At 27.5% G+C, this 24,784-nt stretch overlaps 1 protein-coding gene across 2 annotated transcripts in view; it reads right to left on the bottom strand.

Annotated features, from left to right (window-relative positions):
• Nucleotides 1-21,408: 21,408 nt before the first annotated feature.
• The window catches only part of LOC100214125 (band 4.1-like protein 5), a 44,889-nt gene continuing 41,513 nt past the window's right edge, over nucleotides 21,409-24,784 (bottom strand). For both annotated transcript variants that reach the window (XM_065817012.1, XM_065817013.1), the window contains exons 21-25: nucleotides 24,577-24,666; nucleotides 23,942-24,071; nucleotides 22,936-23,096; nucleotides 22,722-22,746; nucleotides 21,409-21,585 (exon numbers count right to left, since the gene is read on the bottom strand). In XM_065817012.1, coding sequence (XP_065673084.1) covers nucleotides 21,508-21,585; nucleotides 22,722-22,746; nucleotides 22,936-23,096; nucleotides 23,942-24,071; nucleotides 24,577-24,666 — 484 coding nt within the window. In that variant the 3' untranslated portion in view covers nucleotides 21,409-21,507. The remainder of the gene's footprint in view (nucleotides 21,586-22,721; nucleotides 22,747-22,935; nucleotides 23,097-23,941; nucleotides 24,072-24,576; nucleotides 24,667-24,784) is intronic.

Raw genomic sequence — 24,784 nt, 5'->3', positions numbered from 1 at the left:
AATTTTCAAAAATAGGGATAACACTTAACAAAATAAGGAAAACCATAGAGAAGAGTGAGGCTTGACTTGGAATTGGCAAGAGGGAATAAAAAATTCCATGCCAGCCTGAATCCAAGAAGTTATGTAAGAAGCACATTGTCAGCAATAGTAAGCGATTGGGGTTGATATTTGACCAGGGCTGGAGCTAGGGCAGGTTTGATAAATCAAAGCCGGAGTTGGGTTTGTTGCCCGGGCTACATAAACATTTATACATCCTAAAGCATATTTTTTAAATTCAAAATTCATGTTAGGTTGTGAGATTATTAAATTATTTCTTTCTAACTGCAGTATTAAAGTTATTCTTGAAGGCCTGCACTCTTCTTTATTTCAAGTAACTTTAAGGGTACCACAAGGTTCTATCTTTGCTCTTGTATTATTTCTTATCTACAATATCAATGAAAATTCTAATCTAAAGTGGCTATATTTGCTGACAACTCAATTTTATACTCTTGTCTTGACAAAAAATCTTCACCTTTTGATTGCGTAGAACAAGCAGCCAATTTTTAATCTGATCTTTCCTCTGAAACAGCCTAAAGCAGTGGCTTATGGATTTAAATTCTGGACTTAAAATCCACAATTTTTGTTAGACAACAAAACTCTTATAAAAATATTGCAATTATGTTGGCATTCCTATATTGATAAATAACAACCCTCTTACTCTCAGACAAAGTCTAAAAGCAAATTGTAAATGTAATTAGACCTACTTTATCTGCAAAGCTTGAGCCACTCTCTCATTGTTGTAAGCTTGCATTTCTTTCTTTTTTTCTACAAATACCATCATGATCAATGCTCAAACAAGCTATCATCTCTATTACAATAAACCAAAACTCATTCTTGCTCATTTCTTATTCAATAAGTTGCATCCTTTTACTGTATCTGTCCTTTCATGCTATAAAAACTTTTATTAATCCAGTTTTTTTCCTTGCACATCAAAAAAGCCTTATAACTCTTAGCCATCTTCATGTTTTTCTTTTATATACAACCTACAACTTTTTAAGTCTTCAATTAACCATTTCCTAGTATTTTTACTTATTTTCTATTTTAAAGTAACTCATAACTTAATAGTGGTTGCTTGGAATCTTGTTAGAAGTAAATTAGAGTTTAAAAATGTATCAATATATGCCAGTATTTAATAAATGTAAGCATAAAATTATAATATATAAAATATTATAAATTTTTTTCTAGCTCTGACTATCAAACCCTGCTAAATCTTATTGTTTTGCCAGGGCTGAGGCTGGGTTTGAAAAAGTCTCATTTTTAGCCGGGGTTCGGGCCCTGGTCACTTACCTGTCAGCAGGAAGACAAAAGATTTCTACCAAGGACCATTACAAAAAAATCACAGAGTTTGTCAGTTTTAAGTTAGTTGTATGAGGTGCAATGATAGGGGGATTCTGATGATTAAGAAGAATGAGATAATAGTTTTAGAGAGATCAAACCATGATCAGAAACACCTAAGGGTGAATGTGGAGAAACTGAGCATTTCAAAACTGAGAAAATTGACTATTTGTGTTAGAGATTTAAAAGTCTATTTAGCTTATGAGATCTTTTGAACTTGAAATTGAGGTTTGTGAAAAAGTTTGGCAAAAATCCATAGACTTTATATCGCTTGATTGCTAAATTTACAAATGTTCTAAAATCTGCAGTTATAGTTATAATAAATAAGTTTAAGACTAATCAAAGCTTGGAAAGATATTCTATAAGTGGAAGAATGAAAATTTTCCATAAATCCAAAAAGGTAATTACTATTTTCAGTTCAATAGCAAGAAATCCGAACCAATCACATCAAGATCTAGCAAAAATGTTCAAGACTTTGCATTCTTATATCAAAAAAGTACTTAAAAATGCTTGCATTAAAGCATTTTATAAGAAGAATACATCAATGAGAAGCTTAAATGGTAAAATTAATGGAATTCGATGCGCAAAGAAGTTAGTTAAAATCAGGAATGTGAAGTCCCAAAAAGGACTCGGGGTTTAAAAGTCACAAAAAGATTACTTCTTCCTAGTTTTTGGTATCCAGGAGCTCTAAAAATATAAAAAAGTTTATGGACTATTTATAGGAAAAAAAACCCGGAGTCTTTAAGTATAATGGCGGCAAGAACTCAAGAACTCCATGATTCTGGGCTTAAAAACAATAAGTTCCAAATCATTAAATCCCATGAGTTTTTTTCTTATAGCAGATCATAAGTCAACAAACATGTTAAGAGCTACTAGACATTACAGACCTGAAAAAAATTCTAGACATTACCAGAACATAATGCAAGGCAGAGTTTTTACAACTTCCTGATCAACAATTTTACTATGAGAACATATATAAACCTGTCAATGATCAATTTAAATATATTTGATGAGAAAAATTTGCATCCAAGTTCCTTTTGTGGTAAGCAATTTGTAGGTATGTTATGCAGTCCTCTGGTTTTATCACTAAGAAGACCTTGACTGCCAATCTCTACATCAAAGAATGCGCCAAAAAAAGATTTTCGCCATTTTTGAAAATATATAAAATGCAAATACTGTTGTCTCTTTTTGCCCAATCTTGCTGCTGGGTCATTCCATTTGAATTCACCTAATAGTCCCCAGGGTACCACCTCAAATTTGCCTCAAAGTTTTACCACCCTCAGTATTTATGAAAAAAATACAAACTTCAAAATTTTAGCTTGATTAACCGAACCATTCAAAAGTTATAATTGAATTAATATTGACTAAAACCGGAAATATTTGAGTATATGGAGCTTACAGTAGATTTTTTCTATTTTTAACACATCATAACTTTTTAAATAAAATAGATGATCACTTGAAATTTGTAAGGGTAATAGTTTTTCACCCAAATTATCTATTTTTGTAGGTATTTTTGACTGATTTTAAACAATTTTTGAGTTCTTGTGCTTCAAAGTTGCAAAATAACGCAATATTATGAAAAATTCTGGAAACTCTAGTGTGCTACAGTTCAATACCAACAAACAAGCTGTGCCAAATTTTTGTTACTTTTGTCTACTAAGAGTAACCAGTTGTGGAAAAAGTTAAAATTATGTGTTAGAAGTTATTTTAGCAGCCTGTTAAAATATCACTTTAAAAAAAAAAAAGATAAACTACATTCACTTTGAAGGCATAGAAAGTAGCGTAGACAGTTAAAATAAGTTATAAATTTTTTTACTGGCAAGGTTCTATATATAGACCATCACCAAAAAAAAATTATAGACCTTTACTCTATCTTATGACATAGCTTTAGCATTATGAGTGCAATGTTTAAAAGAATACCTAATAGCGCAAGTTATACTATATTTCAAAAAAATAAAAATGCTGATAAAAGAGGTGTATATACAAATACACTAACTTCTTTATCTCTGATTTGCGTAACTCATAATACTGTCATAATGATTATTAGCAAGTTAGTAGTCACAAGCACTTTTACCCCGAATGGATGGTTTGTCAAAAAAAAAAAAAAAAAAAAATCACTTATTTGTCAAATGGAACCCAACACTGACTTGATCGTGCATCATTAGTCTTTTTTAAATTTAATTTGTTTTTATGCATGAATTTTACATTAACATTTTGGTTTTCATTACAAATTTTAAGCACAAGCCCTATGCACCATTCATCATCGTAAAAGCATGCAATGTATTTACCAGGTTGAAAGTTTGAAGGATCTTTTTTTGTCAAGTTAATACTATTTAGCAAATGGATATCATAGACAGTATCGCTAGAGATTCTCCGTAAAAATAATTTCTCCATCTGGTACAAAACTGTAATAGCTTCTTGTGCCTGGGACTGCGCTCATCTCTTTATATCGTTTCTTTAGGTTAATAAGTTTCATGATTATTGTATAAACACTTAAAATGTAAAATAATTTAACACCTTTGTTGTTTCAGCACATGTAAACAGTTCATTTGGTGTGAGAATCTGGTTTGCATTTGCTGCTCGTAGACTCACTTTTAGTGCTTCTCTTTTTATAGTTCCTCCTATTCCATCGCATGGACTTTTGCCATGGGATGTAGCAAAGAAGCGATCGTCAGCATTTATATTGTGATCTTCAAAATGATACATGTGTTGATCTAATGTTCTTTTTGCCTCTAATAAGTAGGAGGATTGTGCTACTTTGATAAAGTAGTGGTGACAAAGGTTATACAAAGTTTCACTTCAAGTTTCAATAAACTTAATAATGCTTATTTGGACTGTGACAAGTGCAGTTTGGTCAGTTGACACCCATTGTTTGTATGTGATCTGATCGTCAAAATCAAAATCGTTATTTTTAAACACATTTTCCAAGTAAGTCTTCAAATTTACTTTACCGGGGCAGTTGAAACTTAAATGAAACATGCAGCTTCGACTATCTATATTACGAACACATACTTTCATCAAATTTTTTTAATATACTAATCGGCCCTTAGGTAAAGCAGCTCACATCAACTTAGCATTTTGATGATAAGAACATATGCAAACTGAGTGACTTTCACTACTGTTAACTGTGATGCACCACTTCGGCCTTAGTTCACAGAACTTGCTGGATCCAACTTTGTGTTTAGGGTAAAACTTCCAGATAAAATTCCTTTAATTGAACTAATATTAAATGTTTTTGAAACTTTTAAATTATTTATATGCACAGAAACAGTCTTTTTTTTCTTGACATTGTCTTGTAAACTCTTCGGATTCATAAATTCTAATGACTTTTTGTTTAACAATATCTTCCAAAGGCTGTCCTATTTTAGCCTCAGGTTTAGCAAGTATTCCTTTTTTATTTTTTAACTTTCAAGCTTTTTTAACAAGATGTTCTGGGACTGAAAATGTTTTGCAAGTTTTTTCAATTTGCGAACTATCAGGAGTTAGTGTTAGTAGTTGAACTTTATCTTCCTTCAAACTTATTTTCATTTTATTTTTTATTGCATCTAACAGTTTGTTTAAATCATTACAGTTAATACATTTTTGCTCTTTTTCTGATACTATATCTTTTGGGTCTATATCCAATGCTGGCGCTACTAGGTTTGTCATACTTGTTGCGATTTCTTTAGCTTTTTGCTTTCCATATCCTAATTTGTCACGTCTACTTACATTTTTGAGTGGAGATATTTCCAATAAAGACACACTCTTATTAATAACTGTCTTATTAAGGTCTGAACAATTAGAATCTTCTTCAACACCTTCAACTTGATTAACTTATGTAATTTTTTCAAGTTTGAATTCATTTATACAGTTAGTACAAACTTTTTGACCAGGTTTGATCTTAAGTTGATTTGCTATTGATATGTTGACTTTACACAATCCGTTAATAATTTTTTTTTTGTGGACTTAAAATGGATCACAACAGTATTTTACACTTAAATTATAACCATGTGAAAATTATATCATTATAATTATATCATAAGCATAAAATTTAACAAATATATATTATAAAATCATATCAAATAAATTAGGTTAAGACACTGATAATTTTATTTTAGGAAAAACTGATTATATTTATTTAGGGAAAAATATACACATAAGTCATAGGGCTACAATCATGTCATAAGATAGAGTATAGGCCTTTACATTTTTTTTGGTGATTGTCTATATATAGAACCTAAATCTATGTCTATGCTACTTTCTATGCCTTTAAAGTGAATGTGATTTATCATATTTTAAAAAAAAAGGTGATATTTTAACAGGCTGTTGCAAGTGCTAAAATAACTTTTAACTCATAATTTTAATTTTTTCCACAACTGGTTACTCTAAGTACAGTAAAGTAACAAAAAATTGGCACAGCTTGTCTGTTGGTATTGAACTGTAGCACATTAAAGTTTCCAGAATTTTTTATAATATTGCGTTATTTAGCAACTTTGAGGCACAAGAACTCAAAAATTGTTTAAAGTTAGTCAAAAACACCTACAAAAATAGATAATTTGGGTGAATAAATATTACTCTTAGAAATTTCAGGTGATCATCTATTTTATTTAAAAAGTTATGATGTGTTAAAAATAGAAAAAATCTACTGTAAGCTCCATATACTCAAATATTTTCGATTTTGGTCAGTAATGATTCAATCATAACTTTTGAATGGTTTGGTCAATCAAGCTGAAATTTTCAGGATTGTGTTTTTTTCATAAAAGCTGTGGGTGGTCAAAATTTTTATCATTATCACATCGTTTAATGTTGCTTCTCTTTCTCTTTTCTACAAATAGTATAATGGGCATTGCTCTAAAGAGCTAGTGTCCTTGTGCCATCAACTAAAATTTATTCTTGTGTTACTCGTCATTCAATTAAGTCTCATCATTTTTCTGTGACTGTTCCAAAATCTCTTATTCGTCCAGTTTTTTTCCTCGAACATCAGCTCTTTGGAATTCGCTTCCTTCATCTTGGTTTCCTGATTCCTGTAATTTGCAATCTTTTAAGTCATCTGTCAATCGTTATCTTGCTCTATAAGCTTCATCTTTTCTCTTCCAGTAACTTCCAACTCTAATAGTGGTTGCTCGCAGTCTTGTTGGAAGCAAAGATGTTTAAAACAAAAAAAAGCAATCTTTTAAAATTAAGTTGAAACTCTAATTGGTAACTAAAACAATTTTATGTTAGAAACTGTTTACTCTATTGTATGAAAATGCTTTTCACGAAAAGTAATATCTCAAAGATTGCTGTGAAAAAAATAACCTAAATTTCAGGCCGCTTACCCCAAATTAGTGTGAAATAAGTATTTGGATGTTTTTGTAATTTCTTAAGCAAATCAAAGTATATTGATAAATTTAAAGTTTTCATAAAATTTTTTTATGTGCTTTAAAAGTTATGGCCATTTTTTGGAGGAAGGCAGGGAGGCAAAAACGTTTTTTGGTCATAACTTGTGAACTATTATAAATTTTTTTAAAAACTAAATTCTATTAATAAAATTTCATTTAGTTTAATATCATAAAAAAATATTTTTTTTTATTTCTCCATGTTTTGGGGTAGGTGCCCTAAATAAGTTCAACATTTTATAATCCCTAGATGATTTTTTTTTGGCAAAGCATCTATATTTTACATTAGTAGGTAAAAAATTTAGATTTGCAGCGTGGGTAATTACTCTACTATACTTGAAAATTTCATAGATCTACCTCCTTTAAATATTTTAAAAACGTGCCACCTGCAGAATTATAGTTTGGTATATGTTACTACTTTCTTAAACAGAATCTTCAAAATTTTTATGGCTGTTCTAGAATCAAACCTAAGTGTACTAAGACCTCTGTGTACTAAAATAATCAAAAACTTTCATTTCAATTTTTAGCTTCTTTCAAAAAATGTTTTGCTGATATCTTAGGAATGGAAATGACCATCTATGACAACTCTAATGAGAGGAAATTTAATTTTGAATTACTCTACCAAACTCTATTAGCTTAATTTTGCAACTGTTTTATTTTATTGCATGAAATGATTTCATTGCACCTTTGAAAGATTTACTTTATCATCTTAACAAGTATATTATTAAGTAAACATCTACGTAATAACTTATTATCTGAACAGGTAAACATTTAGTGATGTTTCATATTTTACTATTTGTCTTAGATTTAAATTATACACGAGAAAAAGCTTATCAGCAAAATTAACTTTCTTTATTAATACCTATTGTTTTGTTTATAGTATTCAAACCTATTTTATTTAGTACTACAGGGTAATTTTTTATCTGGTTAGTTAGTTTATGTTTTAAAACTTACTCAAAAAAACTTATTTAAATTTGTTTTATTCCAATGATAGGCTTAATATAGTTTATAAAAACATCAGGACATTAGAGAATTCCAAACCAATTTAGATGTTTATTTGCCAGATTTGGCCAAATAAACGACAAAACGACACTGGTAAAGAAGGATATGTGAACTTTTTGTTTAAATGCTCTTCTGCAATGCTCTGTGACTTAATAATAATTCAATAAAAATTTAAATAAATAATTAAAAAAAAAAAAACACACTCAAGTCCCGATGCTCCGAGGGTCAGAGAAAAAGTAGGAAATTTGTTTTGCATCGCTGATACATAAATTTAACCTGCATTCCTGATACATAGATTTTTTTTATATGTGTATTAATATTTTTATTTTTATTTATATATCATTCTTTTTAATTTTTTTTTCAATTAAGTTTCGAATAAAACCCAGCCTTATTTGTTTAGTTTAAAACTCGGCAAAAAATAATTTGCCGAGAAAGACCTTTTGTTATAATAAGGCCAAAAAAAAATATCAGCGTGAAAAAATATTTACCGCGTAATTTTTCTTTTGTGATGACAGACCTATCACCTTTTATCGTGGCAAAAACTCGTTCGCAGGCAATGCCGATCTCGAATATAAAAGGTTATGAGTGAATATATGTATATATATATATATATATATATATATATATATATATATATAACTATTTTTCTGTATTTAGGTTGTGTTCTAACTAAGCAGAACAAGGAGTGTGTTTGGCAGCCTTATTTCGATTCCATTTATGTTGATCACAAACTTCAATTGAGTACTGCTTGTCTGGGTTTTAAAGCAAGAGAAAATGAGCGTAATCTTGTTCAAATAACCACAGAAGACAACTATAGAAAATATTATACATGTCCAATTGTTGCTCTTAGTGTTGGTGGAAAAGAGTGTGGTCGTATTGATTTGTATTTTAAAAATAAAACAAAATTTGTCCTTAAAGAAGGATCTGGTCCAATAGCTCTTTCTGGAGTTCATATACAGTTTCGCCATTTAGAAGACAATGAACAAAATATTGGTACAGTCGAGCCTCAACCCCAATCAAAAAAGTATATTTTAATCGGTCTTGCAGCAATTATTTGTTTAGTAGCTTATAAATGCTATTAATTGTGTATTTTTATTATTATATATATATATGTATATATATATATATATATATATATATATATATATATATATATATATATATATATATATATATATATATATATATATATGTATATATGTATATATGTATATATGTATATATGTATATATGTATATATGTATATATGTATATATATATATATATATATATATATATATATATACATATATATATATATATATACATATATATATATATATATATATATATATATATATATATATATATATATATATATATATATATATATATATCGTAGAAAATAAAACTACGCGATTTTCACAACTTTAAGTTTCATGCTGGTGCAATCATCAGGTGAAATACAAAAATATAGTTTGTTCGTTTAAAAATTATATTTAATTGAAACTATAATGAAAAAACCTATACAGAAAAAACTATTGTTACATCCGCGTATATCTTCGCGTTTGTGGTTCCTTAATAGAAACTTATTTTCGTGACGACATTTAGAAATTAACTCTTAGATTAACTTAGAAATTAAATTAAAATTTTTTATTAAGTACCTCTTCAGCATTTTTATAAAGTAAAATTATTAGTTTTTCATATAAACTAAGTACGCATTTTTTTGTATTGTTGTAAGCAGGGACTTTTTTTAGGATAGACCAAGTTAATTCTGGTGTTTCTTTTAGTTTTTGCCATATATTTTTTGAGATAGTGGTTGCATTTGAAAGTTTTTTATTTGTGTATATATATATATATATATATATATATATATATATATATATATATATATATATATATATATATATATATATATATATATATATATATATATATATTTATGTATGTATGTATGTATGTATGTATCTATGTATGTATGTATGTATGTATGCATGTATTATGTATGTATGTATGTATCTATGTATGTATGTATGTATGTATGTATGTATGTGTATATATATATATATATATATATATATATATATATATATATATATATATATATATATATATATATATATATATATATATATATATGTTACTTATAATTGAATAATAATTGGCCTACTTAAGTTTTTGTCTTTAAAGTAGTAACTTAATCTGATTGAGTAAACATATTTAATACTAAAAAAACAAAGAATGTAAAAGAAATATATTGTTGCCTTGGCTACTACATATTAATTGTTATACATTTTTAATATCTATTAACTTGACGCAAACATTCTGAAATAAAAAATAATAAAACTGCAAAAAGACAGGATGCGATTAGGGCTGTTGATGGGTCAGGTATCAGTGGACCCGGACCCGGATCCAATTAAATAAATTGGTCTGGGTCCCTAACCTGACCCTCTCAGTTATTTAAAAAAAAGAGGTTCATTTTTTGTGTAAAGGTGCTCTAAGAAGTCCTAATAGTCTTGTCACAGAACAACAAAGAGTTGGTAATGGTTTAATAAATGCAAGTACCATTATGGCCGCCAAGAACTGTATGCTGATTAAAGTAGTTTTTCTTAGTCATCATATTGAGTGGAGCGTTGTAAATAATGAAAATATTTAAAAAACTAAAGCATTTAGCTATTAGAAATTCCATCGTACAGGGTAAGGAAGGATAATATCTTTATGCGTAAGGGTCTTTGAAGGCCTTCAGAGCTTACATTTATACCCACGCGACCACACCTTAAACAGAAGCCCTTGGAAGTTTTTTGAAAGAGCAAAACAGTAAAGCATGTCTACTGACCCAATGTAAATATCAAGGAAATCTTTATGCGTTAGTGTCTGAAGGCTTTCGTGGCTCTTTTTTATTTTTAATATTATTTCTATTAGTTTGAAAAAACCCTGCTTAGTATGCTTTATAAACAAATTCCTCATGTGAGGTGCTTTTCCAGTGTTGCTCGTACTGAAAATTCTGAAAAAATCTTTCAGGACTTTTGCAACTTTGCACCTCGTTAATATACTTTTTAGATTGTAGTTGTACATACTTATCTGACCTCTCCACTTTTTCTTAGTAACCATTTTTGTTTTTCTTTGAACACTCGAGTCACGTTTAAATCAAGCGTGGGTCTCAACTGAAGGCCTTATAATAGTAAGACCCTAGATTATGCGCGCTCTTCCGTTGCAAGCCTTCTAATATGGTATTCACACCTGAAGATGAAAGATTCTGGTCAATAATTAAAACTCACAGGTAAAAATCAAAAGACCGTATTTATTACCATTTTATTGTTCTTTTTTTATAACCATTGTATGTACCAAAACCTCTCCTATAATGTAACTATTGTAGTAGCTAAAAACCAGGACCCAACCGCGTTCAAAAACTTTTAACGTTTTTTTTTTATATACATAATCAAAACGTATACTTGATTTTGTTAGAAAAGTACTTTAAACGTGGTTGGGTCCTCGTTTTTTAAATAAAATTATAATTTAAGATGACGGTGAATAAAAGCATGGGCATTCTGCTATTGTATTTCAGTCTTTAGTGAAATCTCGAACAAGTATCCTACTAAATATTCAATTAACAACTTTATTGTACCAAAAACTAATTTAAAATTAAGTTCCTACCAAATCCAATACCGTGGACCGTTTCTATGGAAACACTTTTCATAACTTATTACAAAAAAAAAAAAAAATATTCGAAGCATCTCTTTGGAACAATTCAGGAAAGAATCTAAGAGTCTCTTATTACAAAATAACTTTGATTTAAAATATCTCTTTTAAAATAAATACATAAATAATATAAATTATCTAAAATAGTTATTGACACTACTTCATTAGTTATTGACTCTACATTTGTTGCAGTTTTATTCTTATTTAATTTTTTTTGTTAAAAAACTTGAATGATTTTACATTGATGTTAATCTTTGATACATTACGTTATATTTCAACAATAGTATTTATATTATATTAATGTTTATATTGTAACTAACGTGTGTAAAATTCTTATTGTGTAGTTAGCTACCTTTCGTTTTTGTATTTAAACTGACGACTTTTTCAATGTAAATAGGGCTCGACGATAAGACAGTTCATGTCTTCTGCTTGCTCCAGCTCTCTTATTTATTAACACGATTTATTTCATTGTAAATTTTAATATACGGCAAATAATAATAATAATAAAAAAAAAAAAACTTCATAAAATAATAACAAAAAACTTTTTTCAGAAATAATTTTACAATAACGATAGTCTTTTACAATAATGATAATTTTACAAAAACGATAGATTTTATTTTTTAAATTAAATAATTGAAATCAGTAAATAAATTAAAATTAAAGAATATAAACTAAAATACCTCGAAGTTTAAATGTTAATCAATCTTGTGACCACACAATGGTTTCCAATGTGCTTGGAATCATAGAGCTACAATATTTATCAAGAACTCTACCACCTTTGCTAAAGACTGACTCAGTAGCAAATGTTATTCATCTTTTAGTTTCAAAAAAGAAGATTTTAAGACTACATGTTTTTTGAATTTCTCAACCTTTTTTGAATATAAAAAAGAAGCAGAATAGGTAGACTGATTTGAAATACTTTCCTTTAGCACTGTAGTGTTTCCCGTGTTGAAATATTTAGCAGCGTTCTAATTATACAACTTTAATAGTCTATTAATATTTTCTAGCTTTAGTTCACTTGCAGCATCATAAAATTCCCTAAAGTAGTACTCAACGCTGATTATTTTATAACGCGGGTACAACAGAGATGCAATGGCTAATATATCACATTGCAAATTTGTGTAACAAAATTTCTAAGAGTATAGGGATTTTATACAAAGCAAGAAGCGTATTAAACAAACATACATTAATTCAATTATATTACTCACTAATTCATTGCCATTTAAGCTATGCTATTATTGCTTGGGGCAGTACCAATAAAGGAAAACTCGAACCTCTTTATCGGCAACAGAAGCATGTTGCACGGCTTATAAATTTTAAAGGCCGTCTTGCTCATGCCAAACCTCTTTTACATAAAATGAAAGTTCTTAATATATACGAACTAAATGTTTTTAATATTTTATCTTTCATGTTTCAATGTAAAACAAACTTATCGCCTATTTCTTTTCATAATTTATATCTACAAAAAGACAGAAATAAATATATATTAAGGAATAATAATTTAATTCGACAACCATTTTCTCAAACTAATTTTAGAAAATTTTGTATTTCTTTTCGTGGACCATTTTTATGGAACAATGTAATTTTAAATGCTCCAATTTCTAAAGATTGTACTTTAAATTCTTTTAAACATTATCTTAAAAAACTAATTTAATCAATTACAAATATATTGATTTACTTTTAAAATATTTTCAAGTTTATTTAATTATTTTATTCTGTAGACTAATGTTTAATGTGAAAAAACGTTATTTGTGTATGTTTTTTATATAACTTTAAAGTTAAAATAAGTGTTTTACTTTAGCGGTTCTCGGTGACAAGACCTGCCGGTCTTCTTTTGAGTTTCCGCGTTCTTTATTATTTTTATTACGAAATCTTTATATTGTATTTTCTTTATTCTATTTAGATTTTTATTTTTTTATTTATAAAAAATGTAAAATGAATTATTAAAAAGTTGTAGAAAAGAACAAAAAAAAAAAAAAAAAAAAAAAAATCAAAACTAATTTTCCAATATATTGAAAATTTCGCCATCATTATCTTCCCCATTTCACAGATAAACTGAATTGATTGCTGCACATAGGTCAGTTATTTGTAAATAAATTTTACAATTATGATTAAAATAGTAGTTTGCTGTTGGTTTTATTGTTGGAGAGAAAAGGTTTGTTACTTCGTAAAAGAAAATTTAAATAGCCACAACAAACTTTAAAATTTGTTTACTTCTCTTCATTTAGTAAATGTGTGTGAAACTTAAATCAATTTCTTTCAGACGAATAAAGGCATCTTTAAATTTCAATGCAGTATCCAACATTATATAAGTAGAGTTCCATCTTGTTTTTACATCTAAAGCAACATTTTTACTAGGAGCTTGTACTTGGGATGCTACTTATTACCATTTTAAATTTGACGATTTGACATATTTCACGCTTTCTCTAATATTTACTATTAAATGTTTAATGTTTTTAATTGCTCTATGAACAACAAAATTTACAATATGCGCAAAACAACTAACATGAAAAAAATTACCGTCAATGATGAGTTTTGTATTCAACTTCTTTTTGTGAATTCTAACCACTGAGTCATTTAATGAACAGTCATCTAGAAAAACGAACATGTTTTTTTATCAACATTTGTAAAACCTCTCAAGTAAAGTTTTATATAGTGCTTTTGCAGTATGAGGCGCATTATTATAAATAAATATATGTATTATATTAATTATTTTATTATAAATAAGTATATTACATATTACATTATTATAAATAAGTATATTACATATTACATTATTATAAATAAGTATATGATTTTTAAGTCTCCAATTACTATCAAAATATTGGCAGGTAAGGGCAATGCAGGATTTATTTTGAATAGACGTCCACAAATCAATTGTAAAATTAATTCGAGATTGTAGCTTTTCTATTACATAAACCTTTGCTTTTCACCCTCGAAGATAATTTTCACCGTCGAATATTTCGAAGATCAAACAATCATTGGTAATTGTACGTTGACTAGCCATTTTAAATAGAAGTTGTAGATTTTTACTATACTCTCTAAAACCGCAATGTTCAACAATTGAAAAAAGATATTGGTGAAGTATTATCATGCGTTTCTGCTTATAATGTGAAATATTTCTGATGAGAACTTTTGGGAGATCTTTGTGAAATGAACAAGAAGCAATCTATTAAACAAAAAGTTATAATGTTATAAACTCTCGTTACAAAAAACACACTCCATAAAACCCGTTTACTTGTTTTATTTGTTTAAGACAAATTATTTTACCCTGGTACTGGTTACATGTAATCCAGTACAATCTACTTCAAGTCCTACTGCCTTGTAGGTACGCCTTTTTAGGCAAAGGCAAAGAGATTCCAACTCCAACTTAAAACACCCTTTGCCTTGGGGCTATTTGTTGAGTTTAGCCTAAAGATGGTGTCTCGATAAAAATGCCATCATGGGCAGATGTTAAATGCATCCAGCTACTGTCTTGTAGGAGACCTCCTAGACAAAGACTAGACAAAGGGTTAAACAAATTATATCTGTTAACAAGCCTCGCATCCTTACTCCATCTATTAGGCGGGCGCAGATGTATTTTTAATACATTGATTCCAGTTTAGGATGTTGAATGCTGGAAATCTTCTTGACTCAATGCATGAGTTTTGCTTGTGTCTCTAATTTTATGACTAGGCAACTCAATCTATTATTTACTAATGAGGGTATAGCTCTAAAACTCAGTTTTATGGTTCTAAGGCTGACTGGTTGTCAGGTTTCTTGAACTCTGTGGCAGCTCTCAGAGAGGCTGATTCCATCAACAGCTGAAAAATATCAAAGTATTAACAGTGCTACATTGCGCATGGATGGTGTCCCTGTTTGTACTTTTGGTGTGCATTGCCAAAGCCACATTCGGAGCCCTTTGTTACGGCTTAGAGTTTATTAATAGTTATGAGGCAATTGCTTGGGCTACTAAACAGTGTACTGAGTACTATCTTTGCTTTGAGTCAAGTTCTTTAACAAGTTTAAAAATGAATAAAGTACCAAAAACTATAAAACACAAAAAATCACTGTCATCACTAAGTTCTTTAAACCTATTATTCACTAATATTCGTGGTCTTCGAAGTAACTTTCTTCTGTTGGGTCTTACCTCTTGCAAAGTTTACCAGACCTACTTGCTCTTTGTGAGACTATTTTGAGTTTAGTCTCATCTTGTTATCTTAATGTTGATGGTTATCTTCCTTTAATTCGTACTCCGAGCCACATGCTTGGTCTTGGCATTTACATTCGTAACAATTAACCCATTTGTCGGGAAACTAGGTTTGAATCCCTAAACTATTCTTTTATGTGCTTTCGTTTAGCACCACTTCACTATTTTCTCTTTCTCTTTGTTCTATATCATTATCGTTCATCTCAAGACTGCACTCTTTTTGATGTTATTTCTAATCATATTGACAAAGCCCTCTCTCTTAATCCATCAGCCTCTATTATTGTTGTAGATGTGACTTTAATGTTCATCACACTGAATGGCTTGGTTCTAGTATCAGTGACTCTGCAGGTATTAAAGCCCACAACTTTAGTCTTTCTCAATCCCTAATTCAAGTAGTAAACTTTCCAACTCGCATTCCAGACAACCCGAATCATTTACCTTCTCTACTCAACTTATTTCACGTTTCTAATCCTAGTCACTGCTCAGTTTATCCACATTCACCCTCAGGTGCTTCTGATCACAGTTTGATCTCTCTAAAACTATTATCTCATTCTGCTTCATCATTTGAATCCCCCCTGGCAGACTCCAGATTAGCTTTCGACGCAGGAGCATCTTTAGCGGTCATGAAAACATATATTTTATATTTGCATTAGTAAAGAAAAACCACCATTTTAAATAACTAAATCAGTTATTAATTATTAAATTATTATTATGTAATTTTTTCCCGAGTGTTTAACGTCCATATCCACACTTGTGTGGTTTAAATATGGTTTCCATAGTGTCATTTTCGTATCCAAGTGAAAAGTTAAATTAATTCTTTACAATGAATGAAGAATTGTAAGTAAAAAAACTCTGACAATATCCTAACCTGCAGAGCCACATGTAGGACAATACTTATAATTTGGATTAAGTATCACATCTAAAAAAATATTTTCAGAATATTACATTTATAAGTAATGATCAACATTCTAAAAAAGATTTCATTGAAAATAATATTTAAATGTAAAGAATAAGAATAATATTGCATTACCTTTTTTATTTGTTTTATCGTCGTTTAAATTTTTCCTGGTGTCTTCAAGTAATATAATAATAATAAAGTAATAAGTGATACTGGAATTCTTTATCATTTCTGAAAATAATAAACTTTTTAAATAATAAAAATTGCTTTGACGCGTTTTTTTGTGTGTGCAAGAATAACGGTTATTTGTAATTATAAGAATTTTTTTTATTGAAGAAAACATACGGTTTTGTTTCTCTGAGTTACATTTAGAAGGTGTTATTTTCTTTATTTTGGGGGACGAGGATGAAGAATCATTAGATTGTTCATCACGACATGACGACTATTTTTTCTTTACTTTAAATGAAACAGAGGACTCTTTTGATATATCACTATCTCCACTGCTTTCAATACTACGCTCTAAAACAGATAAGATATAGATATCTAGAAATGATTTTATTTAAAAAAATTAAAATAACATTTATATGTAAACTAAGGATTAAATTGAATTACCTTTTATATTTGTTTTATTGTCGTTTAAATGTTTCCTGGTGTCTTCATGTGATATATTGGAATTCTTCATCATTTCTGAAAATAATAAACTTTTTGAATAATAAAAATTGCTTTAACGCGCTTTTTTGTGTGTGCAACAATAAGGGGAATTTTTAATTATAAGGATTTTTTTTATTAAAGAAAACATACAGTTTCGTTTCTCTGTGTTACATTTAGAAGACGCTATTTTCTTTATTTTGGGAAACGAAAACGATGAATCATTAGATTGTTCATCATGAGATGACGATCGTTTTTTCTTTACTTTAAAGGAAACAAAGGAATCTTCTGAAATATCACTATCTCCAGAGCTTTCAATATTATGCTCTAAAACAGATAAGATATAGATATCATTTAAAAAAAAAAAAACAAAAAAAAAAACAGTAATATGGTTAAATAAATCTTTCGATTTTTTAAAATATTTCAAGTAATATTTGTTTGCAATAATAAAAAAATACCATACCTTTAAACGAAGAGATATCTTTTAAAGATGCTTCAAGTTCAGAGCTGCTTAATTTAACAAGAACAGTTTCTCCCTCTGAACTATTTGGATCTTCAAAATTACTGCTCTGCACTACAAATTCAGAGCATACCCTAATCATCCGTCGCACACCTTTTTCATAACTTTCTATAATGTAAATAAATATCTTTTAATATAACAACATTTAAGTTAAAATGCATTTAAAATTGATTACAAAAAGATTTGAATTACATACTTGCTTCTTTAACTAAAACAATTTCAAAACTCTTCCACAAAACTCCTGGTATTAATGACATTTTGACTCATTGAATCAAGTGCATGATACTCATTTTCAGATGGATATTTACAGAATAATTTGTCTTTTTTATAATACATCTATAAAATTGGAATTACATCAATACATTCCTTTCCATGCTTTTTTTCCATGTTTTTTCACTTGACTACAACATGAGTAGTACTTTTCTGATGATTCATATTAATTAAATACCTTATAAAAATAGCAAATTAAATTTAAAATTACTTTTACAAAATACTGTAATTTAGTTACTTTGAATACTGATTATTTCAAACTAAAATAAACAGTTATCGTTCAGTAAATCTGAACAAAAAATATTCTAATTTAAAACTATGTTATTTATAAGACACTCTGATTTGGTTCTTCCACATGCAAACTTATAATCACAGGATTTTCTCAACAAGTTTGATGTTCAGTCCGTATCCCTGAAAGAATGGTTGTGTTTTATTTTATGATAAGACCATACAAGTTCAAGGGCTGTAAGTTTGACTTCGTAAGTAGTTAAATCTTTACAAAGAAAAAAAGTCTAAATTTTTTGTTGCTGAAACTATGAACATTTTTAATGCTTTTTCAAAGCTGCGTGTTGAATAATATCACATTTGCCTTTAATAATTATGGAAACTGTTGTATTACATATAGTGCAGAAAAATTTATGTTGATCATTTTTCACTTGTTTGACAAATGCAAAAGTTTCTTCAAATATATTTAAAAATTTTCACTTCCCTCTAGACATTTTCATAAAATTTAACTTGATTGCTAAACGCCCACAATAATATTAATGTACCAGTTGACAATCTGTTTTGAAACTAGGCACACGCAAATTTGGTTTTTAGCACATTTACAACAAAACTTTTATAGTTTCTTTTTTAATCAAATAATTTTTTTTTATCCATCATTAAAAAATGAGTATATTAGGTATATGAGTATATTAATCTTGTTTTTTAATATTTTTACTAAATTTCAATATTTGGTGATTAAAAAAAAAAAGAGAGAGTATGAAAGATTTTACTTCAAAAAGGTCACCCTATATATATATATATATATATATATATATATATATATATATATATAATATATATATATATATATATATATATATATATATATATATATATATATATATATATATATATATATATATATATTTAATAATAACTTAACTTCAATCTTATAACAGTAAATTAACGAAAAATGATAATAGCAAAATTTGTTTTATATTTTATAAAATTCTAAACAAGTACTTATTAATCAAAACTGTTTTTGACTGACAGTTTACCAAGACAAAGATAAAAAAAAAAGTAACATACGCCAGATTTTATTAAATAAAAGTGAATCTGTTTTATAATTACCATAATTAATTATCGTGTGCCAATAATCTGGCACATTCTTTTTTCGAGGCACAAAAATCGGTTTGTGCCAACACTGGAATAAGGGATTATTTAACGTATACAGGCGCAGCCTTGTCTAACATTTTAATCGGTGCTTTGCCTGCACTGGCCGGCCAACGATTGGTTAGCCAATACTGGCGCAGTACTTCGCCTGTTGTAAGTAAAGGCGCAACACAAAAATTTCCGATTGGGTAGATTTTGGAGTTTCATTATTTAGTTTGCTCCAAGACCCCGAGTGAACCACCGAGTCATCTTGGAACAGCAATGTATGAAAGTATTTATGAAAATCACAAGCAAAGCGTAAACAAACAAAATACATATTATATATTTATACCTAATTAAATAATTTATACCTAATTAAACTTTCGGTCATGTGTTTCATTATATAATATAATGAAATACATGACCTAATTAAATAATTTATACCTAATTAAACTATCCGTCATATGTTTCATTATATAGTATAATAAAATACATGAATTTTATTAAATTTTAAGAGAGTACTATGGCAGATTATTTTATCCGCCTGATTTATTCCATCCCACTGCATAAAACGAGATTGCGCCTTCGGGTTACTACACTGATCTCAAGATATATATTTTGAGATCAGTGGTTACAAGTACCATAGACTATACTTCTGTTTTTTGCACAATGGGATGGAATAAATCAGGCAGATGGAACAATATGCTAAAAATGGATTATTCCATCCCACTGCGTAAATCATTTTTTTGCTTTCTTTCTATGTTTATGTTATACAGATAATGGTCATATAAATGCCGTTTACAAATTTGTTATTCACGATTTACAAGAGGGAGGTAATAGCTTAGATAACATATTGTCTGAATAATTCAGTGAATTATAGTTTTACAAATACTTTTATATTATTAAAGTATTTGTACAATATTTTTTTGTATATAAATAACTTAATTAATTAATAGTTGCTTTATCACTTTTTCTTATGTTTTTTATATAACTTTTATGTAAACTTTATTTCTTGAATTCTTATCCTCTAAGCGTTTTTTCTCCTTGTTTATAATTATAAAGGTAGTGCGGATGTTGTAGATGCATTTCTAACTGTTATAAGCCGTGCCGCAATCTTTTTTTGAGTTTAACGCAGTGGTGTGAAATAAATCAGGCGGATGGAAAAATCTACCACAGAACACAAAAAACAGTATACAATAACAGTACATGCTTTTCTTATTAAATGAACAAACAAAACTGAAAAATTGAATTGAACAAAAAGATTTAAAGAATTTAAGATTATTACTCGACTAAATCGACTTTTAGTCGGTTAGTAAGAAATCCTTAATTGATTAAATCGACTGTCCGATTTTTCAAAGTCGATTAACTTCGACCTTTGACTCGTCGATTTAGTCGAAGTCAATAACAACACTAGGAATAATCTTACTTTTCGGAATAATCTCACCTCACGGAATAATCTTGCTTAAGAAATATACTAAAACTAGATTTAGTTAAAGAAGTAATACATAGCGACAAACGCGAAGGTAAAGTCCTTGCGATTGGTGATTTTTAAATCTTTCTTTACCAAATATGCAATTCATCGAAACGATGTAGCACCGAATATCTAATCTGTGCTTTTATCTGAGTTTTCGTTCAAAAATTGCAATTTAATACACTAAAACATAACTCTACATACATTACCACATAATTCATATGAGGATGCAATATATTTAAACTAAGGTCATTGTAAACATATTACTCAATTGTAAATATAATGCATATCACAAATATACTGATATCAATATCAATTAAAATTAGAGGTAAGCATGTCAAATACAATATATTTTAATATTAAATATAATCACATATACTTTAATATTCCTAACTACGTTTAGAGTTACTCCAATTCTAAATACAAAATTGTTTACTTAAATACAACATTGTTTGCTTTAAATCGTAAAAAACAAAAAAATGCAAAAAAAAAAAAACACATTTGATAAACTCCGATATACTGTTAAATAAATATAACATTAGAATGCGGGATATATTATTGATGATACAAAAAGTGAAAAATAAATCTTATAAATATAAGTAAACTTTCACATTTAATTCACACTTAAAAATCAAAACTTTGAAGTATAAAAATAAATTTATATATTATTTGTATTATTATATCATACACTTTTATAAATAATGTATTTAAAAAATATTAATGGATGAACAAACGATCGAATATTTACAATTCAGTAGATACTTGATAATTCGCAAACTCATTAGAGCGCTGTCGATCGACTGGTGATCGATTTTTTGAAGCCTGTAAAAAAAAAAAAAAAACAGTCTTTTTTAATTTTTGAAAATATTTACTTGGAACCATTTTCTCAACTTTTGTCAATATCATAAGTCAAATCTTTTGAAAAAGTAAAGATATTTTGTTCCCTAAACATATTCTTTAAATATCATTGATGATGAGATGCATCATTGATGAGATAACAAAGGCACACATTGCTCCATATCTCATCATACACTTTGTTTAATAATTTAAAACTTATTTATGTATACACTATTATAGCAACTTATAGCAAATATATATGTATAAATATAGAAATTGAACTTAAATTAGATTAGTAAGAGAACTCCTAACAAAAAAAAAAAAAAAAAAAATTTATGAAATGCCAAAAAATGGTAATTAAACTTTTTAATTTATTTCATAATGCAGAAAAATTCAATATAAAGTCATTTGTTATACGATATGTTTATAAATATGTAAACTGATTTCAATAAAAAATTGCAGCGTATAACTATTTTTTAAATATATTTTGATGAAATAATGTATTAACAATATTTCGCTGGTTTCATTACCTGATGACGCTGACCACAATAGGTCAGCGAAATATCGCTGACCTATTGTGGTCAGCGTATTATCATATCAAAATATATTTAAAAAATAGTTATACGCTGCCATTTCTATTGAAATCAATTTATATATATATATATATATATATATATATATATATATATATATATATATATATATATATATATATATATATATGTATATATATATATATATATATATAATATATATTACAAGTTATTGTCCATAACAGAAATTTTGACAATTAATTAAATTAATAACTACACTTTAGACCATGATTGACTGTAGTTTATCAATTTCACTACTCAAATTATTTTTTTTTAAGAATATTTTTGGAGATTTTTAAACTATACTTTTTATTTGTGATGAACGAAATGAATTAACTAAAAGTACTAAAGTGGACTAAATAAAGAATTAAATAAAGAGTTGCACACTTTTATTAGTTGGAAAGTGCATGTAGTAATAGTATTACAATAGTATTGTATGTTACTAGTCGAAATTTAGTTATAATAAAAAATAGAATGGAAACAAATAAAAAACAACAACAATAATAACAAAAAACAATAAAAACTAACCGGATATTGTTTGCTTTGCAAGTGTCTATATAAAGAAAAATGTTTACATAAAAAATGTGCTTGCTACAAAAAAGTAGTGCTATTTAAAAATATATAAAAACTTACTGTGGAAAACATTGCATAGCAACTTACTGTGAAATACATTGCATAGCAACTTACTGTGTTGTAAGTATTTCATAATAACTTACTGTGACAATATCGTGTAACAACTTACTGTGGTAAATATTGTGGCAAGTATTGTTGTGAGGGAATATGAGAATTAGGTTGAAAAACACTTGGCGAAGAGTTGCGAAGAGAACTGCCACTTCGCATTATATAATTTGCAGAATGAATCTCTGTGGTTTCAACTTCATTAGGGCCAAGTTCTAATAGTAACTAAACAATAATTATAAAGCCTAAACATATATATTAAAAATACAAATTATATTAAACTATATCAAAAAATAATAGCTACAAAACTTGTTCAAAACAATTTTTTTCAAAATGAAATCAACAACAAAGTACAATTGAAAATTTTAAATAACAATTGATTACAACAGCCTTAAACATATAGCAATTGTCTCAAGCAGTTTAAGAAAAACAGTCTTAAACAATAGCTATTGTCAAAAATCTTAAACATAACAGTTACTGACATGAAATCTTAAACAAAAGCAATTGTCATTAAAAATTAAAGTCTTAAACAGCTACTGTCATGAAATTTTAAACATAACGGCTACTGTTATGAAACATAGCAGCTATCATCAGGAAACCTTAAATATAACGGGTATCTTCATAAAATCTTAAGCATAACAGCTACCATCATGAAATCTTAAACATAACAGTCAGAAAGTCTTAAAAATAACTTAAGCTTTACTCAATTTTAGATTTTTAAAGTTTATTTAATTCTATAAAAAAATTTTATACTGAAAAACAAAAAGTAACAATAATTTGTTTACGCTTATAATAGCTTCCCTTTGTCATATTAATTGTCATACTATTATATTAATTGTCATATTATTACATTAATTGTCATATAGATGTTATTAAAAACATAAGAATTCATGTTATTACCAACATAAAAATCAAAGGTCAAAATGACTTGAATCACTCTGATTCGACATACGTCTTAATAGTGCAGAGAAACTATTTTTAAAGACGCACAAATTATTAAAATAAGTTATTTCTAAGTTATGAATGATGACTTAAATATATAAAAACACTATTAAAATTAATAAAACTACTTCTGCTTGAGTGGGGTCGTAAGTGTGACGATGATGGCGATGGGAGCGTCTATCATGGCGATGTTGCTGTGGTCGCCGATTCTGGACACCTGCATTATTATGGTAAATATCTAAAGGCCCAACCATTTCACTAAATACAAAGTTGAAGAAGTATGAATATAAAATATTATAATGTTTAATATATACATATATATATATATATATATATATATATATATATATATATATATATATATATATATATATATATATATATATATATATATATATATATATATATACATACATATATATACATATACATACATACATATATATATATATATACACATATACATATATATATATATACATATATATATATATATATATATATATATATATATATATATATATATATATATATAATATATATGTATATATATATATCTACATATATATATATATATATATATATATATATATATATATATATATATATATATATATATATATATATATATATATATATATATAATATATATGTATATATATATATATATATATATACATATATATATATGCACAATATATAATATATAAAATTATATAAAAGTCTAAATGTAAAATACTTTATTATAGTTAAATAGTATTACCTATCAGTTTCTGATTTACCAGGTCGATTGTACATACGACGCCTGTTGTTGCGATTATTTTCTTCACCATCACTTTTTGATCCAGTTGTACTATTTATATTTTGAAAAAATTCTTACATAAAATCTCTACCAAGTAATTCTCAAATATTAAAATGAGCAAATTTATGCTGATATATATTTATCCATAAAATATAAACTTTATTTTTAA

This window comes from Hydra vulgaris, chromosome 13 (assembly GCF_038396675.1).
Source record: "Hydra vulgaris chromosome 13, alternate assembly HydraT2T_AEP".
NCBI classification, from domain to species: domain Eukaryota; kingdom Metazoa; phylum Cnidaria; class Hydrozoa; order Anthoathecata; family Hydridae; genus Hydra; species Hydra vulgaris.
The sequence above is the reverse complement of the archived record's forward strand: the minus strand, read 5'-3'. Positions and strand labels throughout refer to the sequence as shown.